Raw genomic sequence first — 18842 nt, 5'->3', positions numbered from 1 at the left:
ACACATTCAATTTAGTCAAAATGACCTTGAGTTTAGAATGGACATAACTTTTTTTTTTTTAGCAGTTATAGAAGACCTGAAATCTAGTAAACTGATCAGACACAATTAAACACTGAGATTAACACTAAAAAAATGTTTAAAGAAGTCATTAAGTTGTAGTCAGCCTAAGCAGACAGGGCACTGGAAACCAGAGATGTAGCTTTTCACATATGATTTCAAAGGATTTTCTAATTTTTGTACTACTGTGCTAAGGAGAAAAAAAAAAAAAAAAAAGCTTAATTAAGAGATGTTTCTTAAGAAAAGAAAGTTGTCTTGAGGATTGATTGAATGACCACTCATTCATCCTGTCCACCACCCTTGCGTTATACAACAAAGGTATTAATGAGAACACAACAAGCTTGTGCATAGTTCTCCCACTATTTCATGCAATTAAAAACTAAAAGGGTGCTTTTTCCCAGGGAAGAAGTGTGCTTATTAATAACATATAAACTCCCACAAATATTTTGGCCTCATTTTAAATGCTATTGTAGTTTTTCTTGTTTTCTTTCAAATTTCCCACCCCACCATTAACAGTTCAAAATATCATTGTTTCAACGGTCTTTTTTCCCCCTGCTGTTTTAGTACATACCTAGAGATACACATACATACATATATATATCTTACCTCAAAACTCAGGCAAGCAAAATAGTTACTTAAAATGTCAAATGCTGGTAAAGCATTCTGTCCCCGAAACTACATTGGACAACTGTTTAGACTACTTGTACCAACACAGATAAACAAAAAGAAAATCAACAAAAAATCCACGACTGAAGCTGCAGTTGCCAAACAAGAGTATTAAAACATTACCCCAGTCCATGGCTAACTTCTTAACTCAGAAAGACACTGCTCCTTTGCTGTGAAGCTTTAGTCAATTGCTTGAAATCATCAGGACAGCATCCCTTTTTGGCAACTCACGCCAACCAGGTTTCTTCCTCAAGCAAATTATGTTTCCTGACATCTTATAACCAAATACAGTAACACCCACAATGCCAAGCAGAGTTTTGTACATGCTTTCTCCTTTGCACATTTATATTTTATTGTACATTACGCAATCAAAGCTAATGTCATAGCTTTAATTCTACATTATGATGCGGTGTTGAGAAAGCAGTGGTTACACCTGTCAAGTGAATTCTTGAAAATGTAACCAACTTGCAAAATTTTAAAGGTAAATCAGAACTTTCATTCTCAAAAAAAAAAAAAAAAAAAGATCAGGAAGTCTGTATACAACTTCTGTCAAACCCCTGTTCCCAGATACTAAAGTAAGGATAATGTCACAGATAATTAAGCCTACTCAATCAGGAAAACGAATCTTTCTGTCATGAGTTGGATGTCACTAAAACATTTGGTTCTTTCACAGAACTTTGAAGCAATCATTTATTACAGTGTAACTTGTTCAGAATTAATTTCCCAGGATTCACTCCTAGGTTAATCATTTTTTGCCAAATATTTATACTAAAAAATCTACACTGGTATAGAGCACCAGTTCAGGTATTTGAACATTTATCACATTGCTGTGTAATACTATCTCCAAGAAATGTCTGGAAATCTACACTGTCAACCCTTTATCAACAGTGTCAGCCAAACTGAGTGGCAAGAGGTTATCCCCACCCTGAAGTCCAGTGAGTGCAAGTCTCTTGCCATTTGGGAAACATGACCTTTGGTAGCTATAACCTAGAATCATGGACTATTTTGAACATTTGAACAGGACTCTCACATAAGTATGGAGTATACATGCAGTATCCGATTTTGTCAGCGCACAGACAGGCTGTCTGTTAGACATACTATAGAAATTGCTAATTTCAGAAAAGGATAAAAGCAGTTCTGCATATGGTTGGAAAAACTATATGCAAAAACATTGTGAAAGCTTTGTTTTCCAGCTAAAAGTTAAAATTACAAAAAAAAAAAAGAGCGGAACTTCTTTTTCTTTATGTGCTAAGTAACTAAATAACAACATATGAAGTCCCCTACACAGAAGTGCAGAGCGTGGTGTTTACCATAAACAGTTTTAGTGCTATTTACTTATTAAAAGCAAACACAAAATTAAGAACTGTCACAGATTTAAAACAGAATAAATAAAATTCTCCTATTCAAACTGGTCAATGTTCTAGAAAAAAATGGTTTAAACTTCATCACCTTTCTTAGCCTTAGTTACCCTTGAATTCTCTCATCCTGGCGTATGGTCCCTTAAGCGAAAAGAAAAGGAACAACATAACCAGGAAGCCACTGTGTCAATTCCCCACAATGAGCAGAGCTGGCCACAATCATAGAGTCAGCAGCTTTTTGCTAGCCTTCTATTAAATAAATAAATATCACCTGCTGTGCACAGGTTTTTATTTTAAGTTCCTAAGAAGGAACAAAACTCTAACCTAGTCTAGTGGGGAAAAAAAGTCCATAAAAATTTAACAGAGCTGAAAACAATATACTGGAGCATCTTCCAAGAAGAAAGAAGTCAGAAATTAAGCTACATTAAACACTAAGTCCTTTATGGAACCATAAGCCAAGCATGAGAACATCATACAAGATGAGGCTGACCCCCAAACATTTTAGATCACAAAACCTGAAAGATTTCACTCTCCTGATTCTGAAAGGCCTCTTAGTCAGCGCAAGCTCTTACTTTTTGCTTCCCTTTGAACCTCCATTTTAATTCTTCAACTCTTTCTTCCAGTCTTCTTTTGCTCCTTGATAACAACATACTTACTAAAAATCAGACATTCTTGCTGCTCCATATTAAAGCCTTCTTTAAGTTGGCAAAAAGCAGTCCAAAAAAACTTGTCAGTCTGCTAAATCTAAAAACGTTATATTGTTGAAATCCAGTTTTTCTATCAGCAGTGTCAGAATTAAAAAAAAAACAATAGCTATGTGCCTCTTTCAATTCCTTTTTTTCTTCTTTGACATTGCTTTGTTTAAAGTGGATAGTATTGACTTAGCAGCAGCAGCAAGAATTTCAGTTTTTTTTCTACTGAATTCCCATCCAAGTAACACTTCCCACAGACCACTACTCTGGTACCAATAATTATATGAAGAATTACATAGTAAAGGGAATAGAGGGATATTGTCAAAATGTAGTCATATTAGTATCTTGTATTTAGGGTTTGTTAGTTGGGTTCTTTTTCCCCAAGCTGTGAAAAGGAATTAACTAGGCCTTAACTTCAGCACTCATCTATCAACCGTAGGCTGATTTGAAGCATTCCGTGATGGCAGAGTTGCAGTAAAATTTTAAATACTTTACCTATTTCATTAAAATCAAAACATAAAAAACATCCAGATTCAGAAAAATGATGGCGAAAGAGTATTACAGAGTAATGAGATGTACAGGTAGGCTACAAAACAATACCTAATATAATAAAAGCTTGAACCAGCTTGAAAGACTCTTCTAAGCTAAACAATAATCTGAAGATACGTTGTACTAGAACAAGGATTTCTGAAAAATAGAACTTTGTCCTCTCTTTTTTTTTTTCCATGTAAGTTCGTTGTACTATCTCTCCTACTGTCCAATGAGTCTGTCATTTCCACTATTAAATACAACTTTCAAAAGCATTGAGAACTAAACTAAAAACTGAAAGGAAGGCTGAACAAGAGAGAGGCAAAAATATATAACTTTTCTGTTGAAAAGCAGATTTGAAAATGACAATATCATCTCTGTAGAAAAAAAGGAAAATGATTAATTATCAGATTGAAAAGAAAATATTGCATGAGCTTTCCATCAGTAGTCTGTTACTGTAAATTTATAGGTAATATGAATCAAAACGTTATAACGATCAATTGAGAATACAGAAATTTTTTAAAAAACTTGACAAGGAAATGCAGAACTACAAAAAGCCAAATACTCAGCCAATTAAAGAAAAATAACAATTTGTTACTTTGTTACAATGACCTAACTTCTATACACAATAATGGTATATTAGAACACAGTAACAGAAAGAAATCTAGATATTTCATGCTACAGACATGGACAATAAAGACTGTTGTGAATAGACAATAAGCATATAATAAAGTTTTGATGAGAAACAGATAATATTTTTCAATGGCCTCAAACTTCTAATTGAAAAATCAATTTCTTTCAGAAATTTCAGTCTGGACTTTTAAACTTAGAAATCCTGAATAATAATTTATCAAGTTGTGTTTAAGATTCTACTGAAATAAACATCTCTACTGATTACCTAGATAACTCACATGGAGAGTCATAATATTCCTTTAAATTCCTTAATATAACCTTTAAACAAAAGTTACAGTCTCAGCTAACATTGCACTTTTCACAATGGTTATAATGTTAGTGGAGCTTCAGAATATATCCAGAGATTAAGTTAGAAAGCTAGAAAAACTAAGCTCATGTTTATAAGACAAAATACCTGAACATACATAGATTTCAAAGAAAAACTTGACAACAGAGGAAACATTCAGTAAAGTTTCCTTATGCATTGCTTTAAAGTGTTTCCAAACAGGAAGCACACAAGCAGCTTTTCAGGCAGCAGTATCAATATTCCCTTGCCTTCTTTCTCCTCCCCTTTACCACCATGGTTTTTATTTCTATTTTATATCCTATAATTGTGATTACACACTCTCTGGAACATTATCTTATCTGACTTACCGTATTTTCAAAATACCAGACAAGCAGTCTAAATCAGCAGTTATTTACCAATGTTACCTTCTTAGAAAGCTAAGACAAGTTCAGAGAACAGTAGCAAAAGACTCCTAAAATAATACTAATTTTAAAATAAAATTTTTGACGTGAATATCTACTTAAGGTAGAACTACAAGGAAAAAAGCAAATGCTTGAAATGCACTGACACCAAAAATTTTACTAAAGCATACTATGTAGCGGCATAAATGGTACACTGGATGCAAACAAAAGACTTATCAGGGTACAGAAGGGAAGTAGGAAATATTTCAACAACTACACCAGGCAAGGGAAATCAGAAGCATGCAAGAGTCGTGGTCAAATGGCAAACAAAGTCTATGTTATAACTTGCTTCCAGTCAAACAAGTGTTTATATACAATATATACCATATGCACCCAGAAAAAAATATCTGGACAGATGCTGAAAAAGTTGAGAGATTTTAGTTAAATTAATACCTAGGCACCTACATTTTTGATCATCTCGAACAAGCTTAAGATAATCTATTAGCACCTATTTAGCATCTATGCAGTCCAATAAGAGAATAAAACTCCTATGTAAAAAAAAAAAAAAAAAAAAAAAAAAGCATGTAAGTTTACATGACTGCCCTAGAGACAAGGTTGTATCAAAACTACAAATGCGCACATATTATATACATTTAACTTTAAAGCACTGAAGACAGTATCCCCCAGAAGCTCACACGGTCCTTCCTTTTCTCATTAAAGTTTGAGCTTTTAAACAGCTGTAGTTATAAGAGTCGAACACCTTCATAAGTTAGGCAAGTCTTAGTTCTAGCAAGCTAATAGAGAAATTAAACACTAACAACAGCAAAATAATATTCACTACTTTTTAAATGAATTTTAAATATTTTGCTGTATAACAACAAAAAAAGGCCTTATATTACTAGATCTATACACCTAACAGCTCTAATATCTATAGATATCTCTTATTCACTTTAGTTGGGTGTGCCATCTTTTAATGAACTTTTAAGTTATTTCAGGTTGGATAGCAAAATGTCACTTCCACTGAATGTTCTAAAACTAAATTTAAATACACAAGTATGCATCCTTAATACAATGGAAATGTAAGTTAAGATAAAACTATATCATGATTTTTAGATCTTATAAAAATTAAGATTTCTTTCATAGCGTTAGTTCAGCCAGCTGTAATTATGTTCAATTTGTTTCCTTTATGACTGTTCTCAGTCATAATGTATTAAAAATTACAGTGCTGCACAAGCATACAGTAAAGAGACTACGTGTTGCACTACAATTGAATTCATGCCATGCGGGTAACCTCCATATTTTGAAAGTGCTATATCCTTTTTCAAATACACATAATAATACTAGCATAATAAGCTAGACTGCATTTTACATTTAAAGTGAAACTTAGAAATGAAATGGCACAAGAACTACCAGGTAGTGAAAAAGAAACACAGTATTACTAAAAGATCTCAGATATTCAATAATATGTGAATTACTTACCTCGGTTGCAATGTCAGCTTTATAACTGTCTTGTGTGGCAAAGAATCTTGGGAAGATTGAATATCATCCTACAAGAGAAAATCTATGAATTAGCTTTTGAATACACATGATTATATGTTATGAGAGTAATGTCAATTATAAAAACTTGTTGAAGTACAAAACCATGTTAGCCGTAACATAAACAGAACCCTGTTATATCACACTACATGAGAAGATGTCAACCTTCCTCTCCTCAAAAACTGCTTTGCAATTTTTATATTTTAGTAAGAGGATCTTTTTACTAAAGATCCTAAAGAATTTAAGACAGAGAGAAGAGAATAAAAGAAAAAGAAATAAGAACTCACTTTAACCAATTCAATGGGACATCTTTGCTCCCATTAACTATCCCTTACTGTTAGATACCTTTATCTCATTGTCACCCCTAATTTTCATTCTTGCATACAAGAAATCATAATCACCAGCCTCCTTGAGATTTTGCAAAAAGTTATCAGATCTTTATACTAACTTCCTTTTGCTAAATATTTACTCTCTGAAACTTTACCATCCTGTATTTTTGTCACAAGGACTTAACAGTTTGGCATTTTGGCAGATCTTGTTGTTACCTTATATAGCACGTAAAAACATCTTTCAGAAACAGTTTGGGGTGTGTATAATTTTTATGAGATATAAACTACTTCAAGAATTGTTTCACAGTATAGAGAAATCCGTTTTGTTATTGGTGGTGGGGTTTTTTGTTTGTTTTTCACTGTTTTCGCTCTTTTCTTAAATAACAAGGATCCATCTCCAGTGAAATAAGGTAGTGATGAGACATTGCTACCACCAGACTGCTTAAGTCTTAAAGACTGCTTAGTCTTTGTGCAAGAAAATAGTTCAGCAGCAGTGTTGAATTTCTATAGGTTCATATAATGGTGACCAGTACAGAATTTGCAACTGACGTGAAAAGCTCCTAGTTCCTCAGAGTATTCCAACACATCCTCAAAATCATGCTTTTTAAATCCAACTTTTGCCATATACATGAAAGCTTTCTTTCTGCACCCAATGAAACAATACTAATATTCAGGACTGGTCCAATCAGTTACATAGGGTACACAGTACACTTCATACATTGGATCTCAGATCATTCAGATATTTATCTATATTTTTTTATTATTATTTTTCCCCTCTGATTATATCTCCTGGAATACTGCTACAGTCTCCTGCTCTGCTCCTTCACCCATCAAAAACAACAGCTGTTTTCCACCGTGAAGTCTGTATCATTTGTCTTACTTGACTTTCTTGGTATTCATTGTGAACACCAATCTATGATCAGTTCTTGATATCAGCTTCAATGAGCAACTTGATGGTATTTTAAAACAAGTGCCTTTGAACTTTCAACTTGTTCAAGGTTTGTATATTCTGAAATATGGGAAACTTCTCCCATTATTATTATACAAGGCCTTTTGGCCACAGTATCAACAGGAGTGTTGGGATATTAGGCTTTTGATGTGCTTTAGTTACTGTATATAATATAGATAAACAATAATCTACTTCTGTTATCAGCTTTTTTCCTCATCTTATACAAAGATTATAATTCAGTAAGAGAAGGTCTTTCTTTTTCACGTCTGCTTTCACATTATCTGCTGAATGGTTTTGACTATTAGCATGCTCTTAGGCATATATGGTTTAAACAGCACTTCCACGATCTAGTGATACTAATTCCAACTCATATAGAACAGAAGTAATGAAAGTTTAGTAAACTGCAGTATCACAAGATCCTCCAATATAATTTAGGGCAGAAGTAAAAACTGAAAACTTCAGTCCATGAATGACTTCAAAATATTTTTACTTTTTAAACATGTACATTTAATTTAGCCTTTCCAACCAACAGTTAGCTTTTCCAACCAGCAGAAAAATTATGTTTGTGTCGTATGTAGAATATGCATATACAGAAGATTCAAAGTCAAAAAATACCTTAAGAACTATTTTAACAGACTGTTTTAATGTAAAGACTTTAAGAATAATTTGAGTTGGCTTACACTGGGACATGTCAGCCAGTAGAATACACGTCAGTGTGCTACCTTTTGTTATGTTAAAACCATGACAATCTAAATGAAAATCATGACAAGACTACCTTAATCCTGCTACATTGACACACAAATTAAATCACCTCGTTTTCTATCTACTCCAGTTGTAGGACTTCCTAAAATTATCTAGCTACAATAGCAGATAATTTTTTGATTAGAAAATTATAAAAATTAAGAATTATGGAAGGAAAAAGTATTAGTGTGTTTCTTAGGGTGCTGTCTTCTTCAAAATGAGTCTCAAAATGATTTATGGAGATCTGTTGCTGACTTTATCCTGAGGAGATACCAGTTTCGAATGATCTCAGATAAGAAAAAAAGTACAAGACTTGTCCAGACTTTGTCCTGCACATCCAGCTTAGGTTTATGTTTGAGATATAAATTTTTATCTTCCCTCTTTTTTTAAAGTAGCAAGCAAAGTCAAATTATAGCAGCACATACCATTATATATTCACATATCGTATGCATTTTGCTGAAATCACCAACAAATTTATGTCCACAAGAAAAACACCCAATTTTACTATGTCATTCACCAAGCGGAACAAAATAAGCCCATTTACTTTAGCCATGAACTCTTCAGCATCAACTGCTGAAGTTTTCACTTTTTATTTTCCAACACCTTCAATTAATATGAACAGTGGTAAGGATATTCCTGAGAATGCATTAGATGTAAATTTCAGTATGATTGTTTCCAGGCCACTCAAACTGCATTGAAAAAAATACTATTCACATTTTTAGAGAAAATTAAGAAAGATAGCTCACCATCTTAAGGAATGGAGTTGATGTATCATAACTATAAGCACCTTTATCCTTCAGGATAAGAATATGAGCAGAGTCAATTATAACTTTTTTCAAGTTCATTAGTGAGTGGAAAAGCCTGTTAAAAATTTTAAAGTAGTATTAGTTTACACAAGTTGTTTTCTCTCAATGTGATAACAAAACTAAAAACAAACAAACAAAAAAAACACAAACAGCATTTAAAAAATCAAAAATATAAGTTTCAGAAAAGCATTATTTTAAGCACTGATATAGGTTGAGCTTATAAACAGATGGTTGCAACGGATGCAAAATGACCTGACTGCAAAACGTAGAAATATTCTGCATTACACTACATTTCTAGCTTGCATCCTGAAAATTAGGTACATTTCCACTCCACTGTTATATCACAAGATGTATGCCCCCTAAAGCACCAGGTATTTTTTCAAAATGTTGATCTCAGGGAAGTTTGTTTCTTACACATTTAATTACCAATGTCTGAAGTAGACATAGGCCTGAAAAGTTGGTCTGACTAAAGATTGTTTTTAAGCAGGATTAGAGAAACTATAAGAAACACACAAATAATTAAATTAATTGTGTACCAGCACTTCCATTGTTTCAATTGATGCAAGGTTTACAAATTCAACACACACAGATGTGTAAATTTAAAGTAAAGGGTTTTCTTCACTTTACAAATACTCTCTCACAATTAAGTGCATTGTACATGCTTATATCTCTTTTAGTCTATGATTTTAAAAAATAACACATTTATTGAATTTAAAAATACTCCACATGAATGTAATAGGTTAAACAGAGAAAAGTAGTTCAAAGACATTTTAAATAATAATCTATTCAAAGCTATGCTCTACCATCAACAGTCAATTACCCACCTCAATTAATCAAATTCACTAATGCTTAACATTCCAATATGTAACCATTTTCTCAACTACGATATAATAAATGTATATATCTAAAAATGGGCATATATCATACACTTTTTTTTCCCCCAAATTCCACAAAGTAGCTAACAGAACATTTTGCCAATACTGAGAAAGCACATACCTACCAGATATACGAGGAATAAACAAAAACATACCAATTCAGTATACAATTGGAAACATTCAAAAGATTTTCCATGTTGAGAAAGAGAACATTATAGAAGGTATAGGATTTTCCAAGCTCTACTATGAGATATTACCATATAATACAATGAAGAAACTACAGTAACCAATAATACTGCAGTTTTAGTACTGAATATTTTGCTAGCGTGCATTTATGTTTGAAATAATTACCTAGTGCCATAATCCACAACTACCCAATCTTTTGCTGTTCCTGTAATAGCATCATGATGCTGGAAGAGTCCAAGGTTCCTTCTAGCTTCTGTCAGCAATTTATAGTTATCCACTGAAGGAAATACACTCATCTTCTCAGATTTACTGGACTGTACCAAAGCCAAGTAGTACAGGATCTCAGCTGTCCTGGAAGCATAAAGAAAAATCAAATATTTTTAATAGGTTTAAAAAGAAAAATGCAACACACATTTTACCTGATGAATAAATTTATGTTTTCTCCAATCTTTCAACATATCAACAGTTCTTTAAATGAGTTATTTAAATGTTCATCTTGTATTTTTTAACCTGTTGCTAGCTTCAAACAGTTAAAAATCCCTACTGCACTTCATCAACTTCTAGTTTTATACTTTGTAAGCTTCCTGGAAGGTTTTTCAGTAATGGAAAATAGAGCTATAAAACAAAAATATGCCAGTACAAAATGCTATATTATTTTCAAAAATGTGTAAGGTATAAAAATTAGATCTTAAAGCAATGCAGTAAAATAGAATGTCTTACAGAAGACATACAATCTCCATTTTACAAATCAACTTTTAAATAAATATTACCTTTAATACATAAATCCACAACTTCTATGTAATTTTGTAAATACCTGTATTGTATAAATATAATATGCAGTCTGTAAATACCTACATAGGTTTTCTATATACCTTTTTTACTGTAAGCAAAATACATTTTTCAAAATACTTATGTGGTTCATCCACAGTAAGCATTCACCTGATAGGTAAGATCTCTGTATACAAAAAGTTTATTTTACAACAACATCAGTAACTATAATTACCAGTCTTCAGAATATCTAACAAATACCCATTAAAAAAAAATCTTAGATACCACCTGTTAAATTTTTTCCTATATACTTTTCCTAAAATGTTAGGATTCTGTTTTTAAACATTAAGTGTTTGAAATTCCTTTTCAAACTTTGAGGTTAATGAAGGTTTCTCATAGTTTAAGGAAACCAAGAAGTTACGGATTAATGTTATAAAAATCAAAGAAAACAAAATAACACATTATTGAAACAAATGTAAAACAAACTAACTAATATGTAAACTTTTTTTTTTTTAAATGTGGTAAATACCATAACTTCTACATTTACCCAAGTTATCAATGAGTGTATGTGTTGAAGTTTAAATTAGGTATTAAAACACGTAGGAAACTCAGTCTCGAGTTCACAAGAAAAATGCTGATCTGTTAGAGCGGGTCCAGAGGAGGGCCACAAAGATGATCAGAGGGCTGGAGCAGTTCTCCTGCATAGAAAGGCTGAGAGAGCTGGGGGTGTTCAGCCTGGAGAAGAGAAGGCTCCAAGGTGACCTCATTGCAGCCTTTTAGTACTTGAAGGAAACTTATAAAAAAGATGGAGAGCAACTCTGTGTTCAATCAGGTAATGACAGGACAAGGGGGAATGGTTATAAACTAAAAGAGGGGAGATTAGAAGTTAGGAAGAAATTCTTCACTCAGAGGGTGGTGAGGCACTGGCACAGGTTGCCCAGAGAAGCTGTGGATTCCCCATGCCTGGAAGTGTTCAAGGCCAGGCAGAATGGGGCTTTGAGCCCTACTTTGCTCTAGTGGGTGGCATCCCTGTCTATGGCAGAGGGGTTGGAACTAGGTCGTCTTCCAAGGTCCCTTCCAACACAGGCCATTCTATAATTCTATGATTCTCAGGTTGTGCATTGTTATCAATTGCTAACATGAAAAATGCCTTTGGATGCAGTTTGGTCTCTGTTTTTATGCATTGTACATATAAGAACTACGTAAAAACCTCATGTGGCATGTGGCAAGTCATTTTATAGGAATAAATTCTATAAATGAAGGATGAAAGAGAAGGTTTACTTCAAATAATCATCACTGAACACTATCAAACAAAATTGGAAGATAATAGCCCTGTTCATTGTCATATTAACAGTATTTGAGGAAAAGGATTATATCCTGATCTTGTAGGTAAGATAGCTGTTGAAAAAGTTACATGTAAACTCAAACTCCTGTGTTATAAATTACATTTCCTTTAATTTCACTACTAGTAAGCAAGCTTAACAGCTATGATCTCAATGCTGTTTAGTGTAATTTCCTACATCTATGCATTCCTTTCACTTCACCCTAGTAAAACTTAACATGAAAGGAAAACACATATGATGTAGATAGAGAGGCATTAGATGCACATTCATCATCAAGTGGATAAACCCAATCTGAAAGCTTTACTTTTTTTTTTTTAATGGATTTAGCCACTAAATATTGACTCAACTGTAGCTATTAGAGAATTATATGTAGAATTAGAGAACACGAAAAACTTTAGACTTCCCTGACATTTTGCCTCCATATTTGAAAAAAAAAAAAAATAAAAAAAAAATCACTATTTATAAACAAAGTCACAACTTTAAAACCAAAAGTTTTAAAATTAAAATGAAGCTGTGCAGTAAATATGGACATAGTTCCGTTTCAGCAAAATCTGAAGCACTTAAGTTCATCCACCTCTTCCACACAGCCTCAAAAACTGAAGGAAGTTCCATTTCTAACACATGGTTTTCACATATGGTACTGATAAAATGTGCATAACCTTTTCTTTAGGAGCTGTGTTCCAAAATAAACATCAAATATTTGGGATCTAATGAATAACGGTCTCTTAGATGCAGACTTTTCCTGTCAAGTCTCAATATTATTATAAATGTAAAAATACTTTAAGAAGAAAGAAGAAATATTTTAAGTCAAAGAACAAAGACACCCACAAATAAAATGAGAAGAAATACTATATTAGAGAACAATAACTTATGAGCAAGAGTTTACCTCTCTCAGATATTTCCACATATAAAGCTGTATAAAGTCTCGGTATTTCTCACCTCAATTTCAAACCACAGCACATTAGAAGCATGTCTAAAGCAGTTACCTACAAATTATCCAGTTTGTTGTAATTTCTCCTTGTACCTCTAACTTGACAAGACACTGCAAATAGAACAAAATTGCTTCACTAATTTCTCAAAAACTATACCATGTTATATTTAGGTCACCTTCACATGTAACCTATATAAATAATTTTACAAAGAGTTTCTGAACTCTTAAGATGTGTCCTGTTTTACCTATCTGTACAGATAAAAGCATGACCAAGCTCTAGCACACACACATGCCCTGAACCTGAATTATTTCAACAATCTTTTTTGTGGACTTCAAACAATTTTGCACATATTACATCTCTAATGAATGAAACTGTAGAATGCCTTCCTAACTTGCCCCCAGCTATGTTGTTGCTTTTTGAATCTTTCTGTTAGTACATTAAATAAAGTTCTGGGCACTGCTATCACCACCCTGCACAAACTATTTCAACCTATATTTTATTATAGGTTGAAATAGCCTTAATATTAAAATAATCAATCTGTCTAAAAAAATTAACAATAACAATCTCCATTATGCAATTCTTAAACTTTCATGCACTTTCACTAATGCACAAAGCCAAAATCTTTCAAAACAGGGGAAAAAAAAAAGAAATGATGACTTCATAGGCAGTCATCATAGAGGTCCTGAAGCTGTATGCTGCACCAAAATTTCCTGGATATTGAATACCAGCGGAGTACTCTTTAGTCCTGGTACCCCTAGCAAACCTAAAATTTTCCACCCGTGGCAAATGAGGGGTGAACCTGGAATGGGAGATAGCTATTTGTTCTTCTACACCTATATAGATAGGTATTTTTCATTCCTGCTTCATTTCTCTACGTGCACAATCATATTCACGCTATACAGACAGACAGAAGAGCTCTTACAATGGAAATTTAACCAAGAAGCTTGGAGGAAAAGGCTTATTAGTGAAATATGATCAGAATATATTTCTTATTATTTTAAATAAAAAAAAAGACAAACTCAAATTCTGCTCTTTACTTAGCTAATATGCTGTATTTGAAGCTTCTCCAGGCTCCGACAGCAAACTTTTCAGAAAGACATATATTAAACTGGCAAGAACTCATTTATACATCTTGTTCTTAAATGTCATTCACAGATGCTATTGAAGGATGAAAGCCTTTGCAGGTACAATATTAGTAACGTGCTTTGATTTAATTTAAAAGAAATAGAAATAGAAAAAGAAATTTTCTCCCAGAGACTCACATATAAATCTAGCAACTTTTTCAGATATTGAAGTTAACTGACACTCTTACATGAATGAATATTTTAACAGTGTAAAGACAAAGTTGTAAACACCACAAATAAACTTGAAAGCCATCCACATGAAATTTTCTGCAACATAACTAATGAAAAACACAAAGATGAGAATAAAGTAAGTATAATATCTAAAACATTTGAGAAAATTTGACAAAGCTAAAATAAAATTTAATTCTTGGCCTGCAGTCAATGAAAGCAAAAAAATAAAAAATAATAATAATAATAATAAAAAAAAAAACAACAACAAAATGAACCACTGCCACCAAAAACAGGAAATAGGAAATTTAGAGTATGAGGACATTGTCTGTCCTGTTTTCCATACATCTTGTCCTCTCCACCATCAGATTTAAAAAAGGCCATGTTTTCATGGATGATCAAAGATTCTTAAGATAATTACATCTGTCTCATTAGCTTTTTTATTATTCATAATGTCAGTAAAGTAATCAAAAAATAAAGTGGATCTAAGAAAATCACCTTTTGGTGATGCTTGGTACTCTATTTGTACAGGTTTGGGTTTTTTTGAATGAATAGCTGCCACTTACCAATCACTGTTAGCCTTACAAATGCTTTCTTTTACTGTAAGGATGTTTTACATCCTTGTTTTTGTACAGAAAGTAAGCATAATGATTCTAACATTTCAAATTAACATCTCAAACATTCTGATTAGATTTCCAAAAAAGGTTTTAGCAGGGTTTTCTTTTAGCACACACACGAAAAGATATATATTATATATAAAATACACTTAAAATTAGATGTTACATGTTTTCTTCTGGGTTTATGCATTATTTGACCATATAAACTGTCAAACACACAAACAGGTTTATTCCATCTGCCAGAACTGAATTTGCATAGATATTTTCATAGTTCTAATACAAAAATGAAGTCTTTAATTCAAGATTACAATTTCACCTGTGTTATGCCACCTGAATATAAAAATTTATAGAATAAGTAATACCTTTTCTGTTTTGATTTCCTAAATTTTAAGTAAACAGAGTATGCTATTAGACATTTCTGTAAATAACTAGCTTCAATATATTTTACAATCTGTACATATTCAATATCTCTAATTTCAAAAGTTGAATTGTTTTAAATTTTGCTAAAATTTGAATTTTACAGAAAACTACATCCAGCATACAAAAAAAGAAATCAGAGTGAAAGTCTTAATACAGCACACTTTAGCAATCAGCCACCTGTTCATTTCAGCACCCATTCTAGAAATTCAATTTTGTGGCATACTACAGAGCACTATGAAATGTTGAGCGAGGTTAGCAGCATATTTTTTAAACAAGCTCTGCTGAGCATAACAAATAGTAAAGCTGCTGTTTAGAACTACTCTGCAAAACCTAAAATAATGATCTGAAAAGTACAGATGGGAGAAGAAAACGAGGTCAGAATCTCAAGTCTTTAGTTTTCACAAAGCAATAAAGTCAACATCTGTAAGACGTGTTCCAGATCTTTTTTTTTTTTTTTTTTTTTTTACAGTAGAATGAAATTAAGGTAAGTATTGAAACTGATACCAACCAATCTGAGTAACATTTTTAAGCTCTTTTCAAAGAAGGCCACAGACTCACCACACAATTGTTTCTCTCAAAAAATTGTCAGCCCTACAGACATTTAGCCACAGATAAAATATCAGTCTTTTTTCTTCACATACAAAAAAGAAAAGGTCAAAGGTCTTATCCTGTCCAGTGCAAAAGTTCAATTCACACCATGAACCCTCTTCAATTTATCTAGTAATAACAAGTGAACTAACAAACATCTTGTTAACTCAACAGCTTTTGACCACAGGTTCCAGTAATAAACTAGTTAATCCTTTCTGTAAAGCCTTCCTTATGAAACACAACTCCCCCTTCATAATTTAGTCAGATTTCAAAGCAACATTACTCAGAAAACAAAACACTGCTTCCAGGAAGGGTCAGAATGTAAAAGGGACTATAATGTGGGTCTGATAGTGACTGATAATCTCATAACACTACAGAAAGAAAAATAACAATGGCTGGTAAAATCACTACAAGAAAAGCAAACTGGCATATATCTTTGTAGCCCTACCTCTAGAGATAATCAATTTTAGCTTTAAGTTAAAGCAATTCCCATAAGGTAAAGTACTAGCAGAGTACAAAAATATCATTAGTTGACATAAAATACTACAATACCAAGCTTTTATGGATCCAAAAACGCAACCATGGAGTTAAGCAAATAAGAATTAAACACAAAAATGAAAGTCCTGGAACATATAAATATTTCAGATCACTCACTAAAGAAAGATTACCATTATTTAATTTATATTGGGATTGAGTAAAACATGTGAACACTGACAAAACAAAAAATTAATTTGCGTTTCTATGACACTTGTAATTGCTATCAATGGAGATCTAATCCAATTCACAGCTGCTTTCAAAACACCCTGTCAAATACTGAAATTATTAATAAAAACAACTTTTGTTATTTGCTGAGAATTTGGCTGCAAACATGTGGCAACATACAAAGATATGTTTATCCAACTCAGAACTGGCATTTAAAAACTAATCTTGCAAAAAAAATAAGTTCACAGTAAGATATAAATTCCCATTAAGAGCTGTATCAAGCTGCAATTTTGCTACATTGTTGGCAATATTTGAATTTTGCAGACCTCAATACAAACTTGTATTTTTTCCTGAACTAGGTAAAGATAAACAGTTTCCTAACTAGGTAAAGATAAACAGTCAATTTTAAAAGGGACCAAGAAGAGCTTTTTGTTTTATACATTTTAACCTCGGACTTGAAACCAGCTGTCAGCAGTCTCCAAAGTGGGGTGCATGCACCTCAAAGGATGTGCAAAATGATTCACTGGAGTGCAAGAATATTTTCTACCATTAATAAATATTTTACTTGATAATAGATAATATTAATAATTCATTAATATTATCCTGAGAGGTGTCAGTCTCAGCTCCCTACTGAGAGGACACAATGGGAAGAGCACAAAGCTACACCAAGAGAGGTTCAGACTGGATATTAAGGAAAAATATCTTTACTGTGAGGGTGGTCAAACAGCATCCTGGCTTGCATAAGAAGCAGTGTGGCCAGCAGGGCTAGGGAAGTGATCGCCCAACTGTACTCGGCTCTGGTAAGGCTGCACCTCGAGTACTGTGTTCACTTTTGAGCCCCTCGCATCAAGGTGCTCGAATGAGTCCAGAGAAGGGCGACGAAGCTGGTGAGGGGTCTGGAGAACAAGTCCTATGAGGAGCGGCTGAGGGAGCTGGGCTTGTTCAGCCTGGAGAAGAGGAGGCTCAGGGGCAACCTTATTGCTCTCTACAGGTACCTTAAAGGAGGCTGTAGCGAGGTGGGGGTTGGTCTGTTCTCCCACGTGCCTGGTGACAGGACAAGGGGGAATGGGCTAAAGATGTGCCAGGGGAGTTTTAGGTTAGATGTTAGGAAGAACTTCTTTACCGAAGGGGTTGTTAGACATTGGAATGGGCTGCCCAGGGAGGTGGTGGAGTCACCATCCCTGGAGGTCTTTAAAAGACTTTTAGATGTAGAGCTTAGTGATATGGTTTAGTGAGGGACTTGTTAGTGCTAGGTCAGAGGTTGGACTCGATGATCTTGAGGTCTCTTCCAACCTAGAAATTCTGTGATTCTGTGAAACACTGGAACAGGCTTCCTGAAAAGGTGTTTGATGCCCTGTGCCTGTCAGTATTCAAGAAGCATTTCAGTATTGACTTGAATAATATACTCTTAACTTTTTGGTTAGCCATGAAGCAGACAGACAATTTGAACTGATATCTTTAGGTTCCTTCCAATTCAATTATTCTATAATTATTAATGCACAAATTTGTATTGGGGGTGCCTGGTCACAAGTGGGTTTTTTTGTTGTTTATTTGTTTTTGTTTGTTTGTTTGTTTGTTTACTGACAGGATGGAAGATGTTTGAAGACCTCTGCTATCCCTGATCATCCCATTCTGCTAAAAAACACTACTGTTTTTGAGACCTCAACCAAGTATCTCAATTTCAATTTGCCTCTCATATTTTATTTATTAAATAAAATATAGCAATAACGTTACAATAAAACTAAGACTTTAAAACATTCTTGTATCACCTGTATAAAGGTTAAAAAAATCCAAGATAAATAAAGCATAAAAATAAATCTAGTTATACAGTGCACACACTCTTTGCAAGCACACCATATCCTACTAAAATAGTTTTGACTCCAAGCCCAAATACCATTCCTTAGATTTCAGCAACACTGTCTCAGATTTGTGTCAGATAAAAAGGTATCTTTTCAATGAGATTTAAAAACTAGTGAAAAAAATGCATGCAAGATATTCTGAAAAGCAGCATGTACAGAATGAAAGGCTCACACATCAAGAAGAGCAACATTCAGACCAACTGGTGAGCAAGCAGACCACACTAGATAACACAGGCAAT

General features: G+C 33.3%; 1 protein-coding gene across 1 annotated transcript in view; it reads right to left on the bottom strand.

Annotated features, from left to right (window-relative positions):
- The window catches only part of MAN2A1 (mannosidase alpha class 2A member 1), a 132538-nt gene that overhangs the window by 64279 nt on the left and 49417 nt on the right, over positions 1-18842 (bottom strand). The window contains exons 10-12 of the mRNA XM_038170407.2: positions 10248-10433; positions 8962-9076; positions 6140-6207 (exon numbers count right to left, since the gene is read on the bottom strand). Of these exons, the coding sequence (XP_038026335.2) occupies positions 6140-6207; positions 8962-9076; positions 10248-10433 (369 nt within the window). The remainder of the gene's footprint in view (positions 1-6139; positions 6208-8961; positions 9077-10247; positions 10434-18842) is intronic.

The sequence above is a fragment of the Anas platyrhynchos genome, chromosome Z (assembly GCF_047663525.1).
Source record: "Anas platyrhynchos isolate ZD024472 breed Pekin duck chromosome Z, IASCAAS_PekinDuck_T2T, whole genome shotgun sequence".
NCBI classification, from domain to species: domain Eukaryota; kingdom Metazoa; phylum Chordata; class Aves; order Anseriformes; family Anatidae; genus Anas; species Anas platyrhynchos.
Note: the sequence above shows the minus strand (reverse complement) of the source record. Positions and strands in the feature narration are given on the sequence as shown.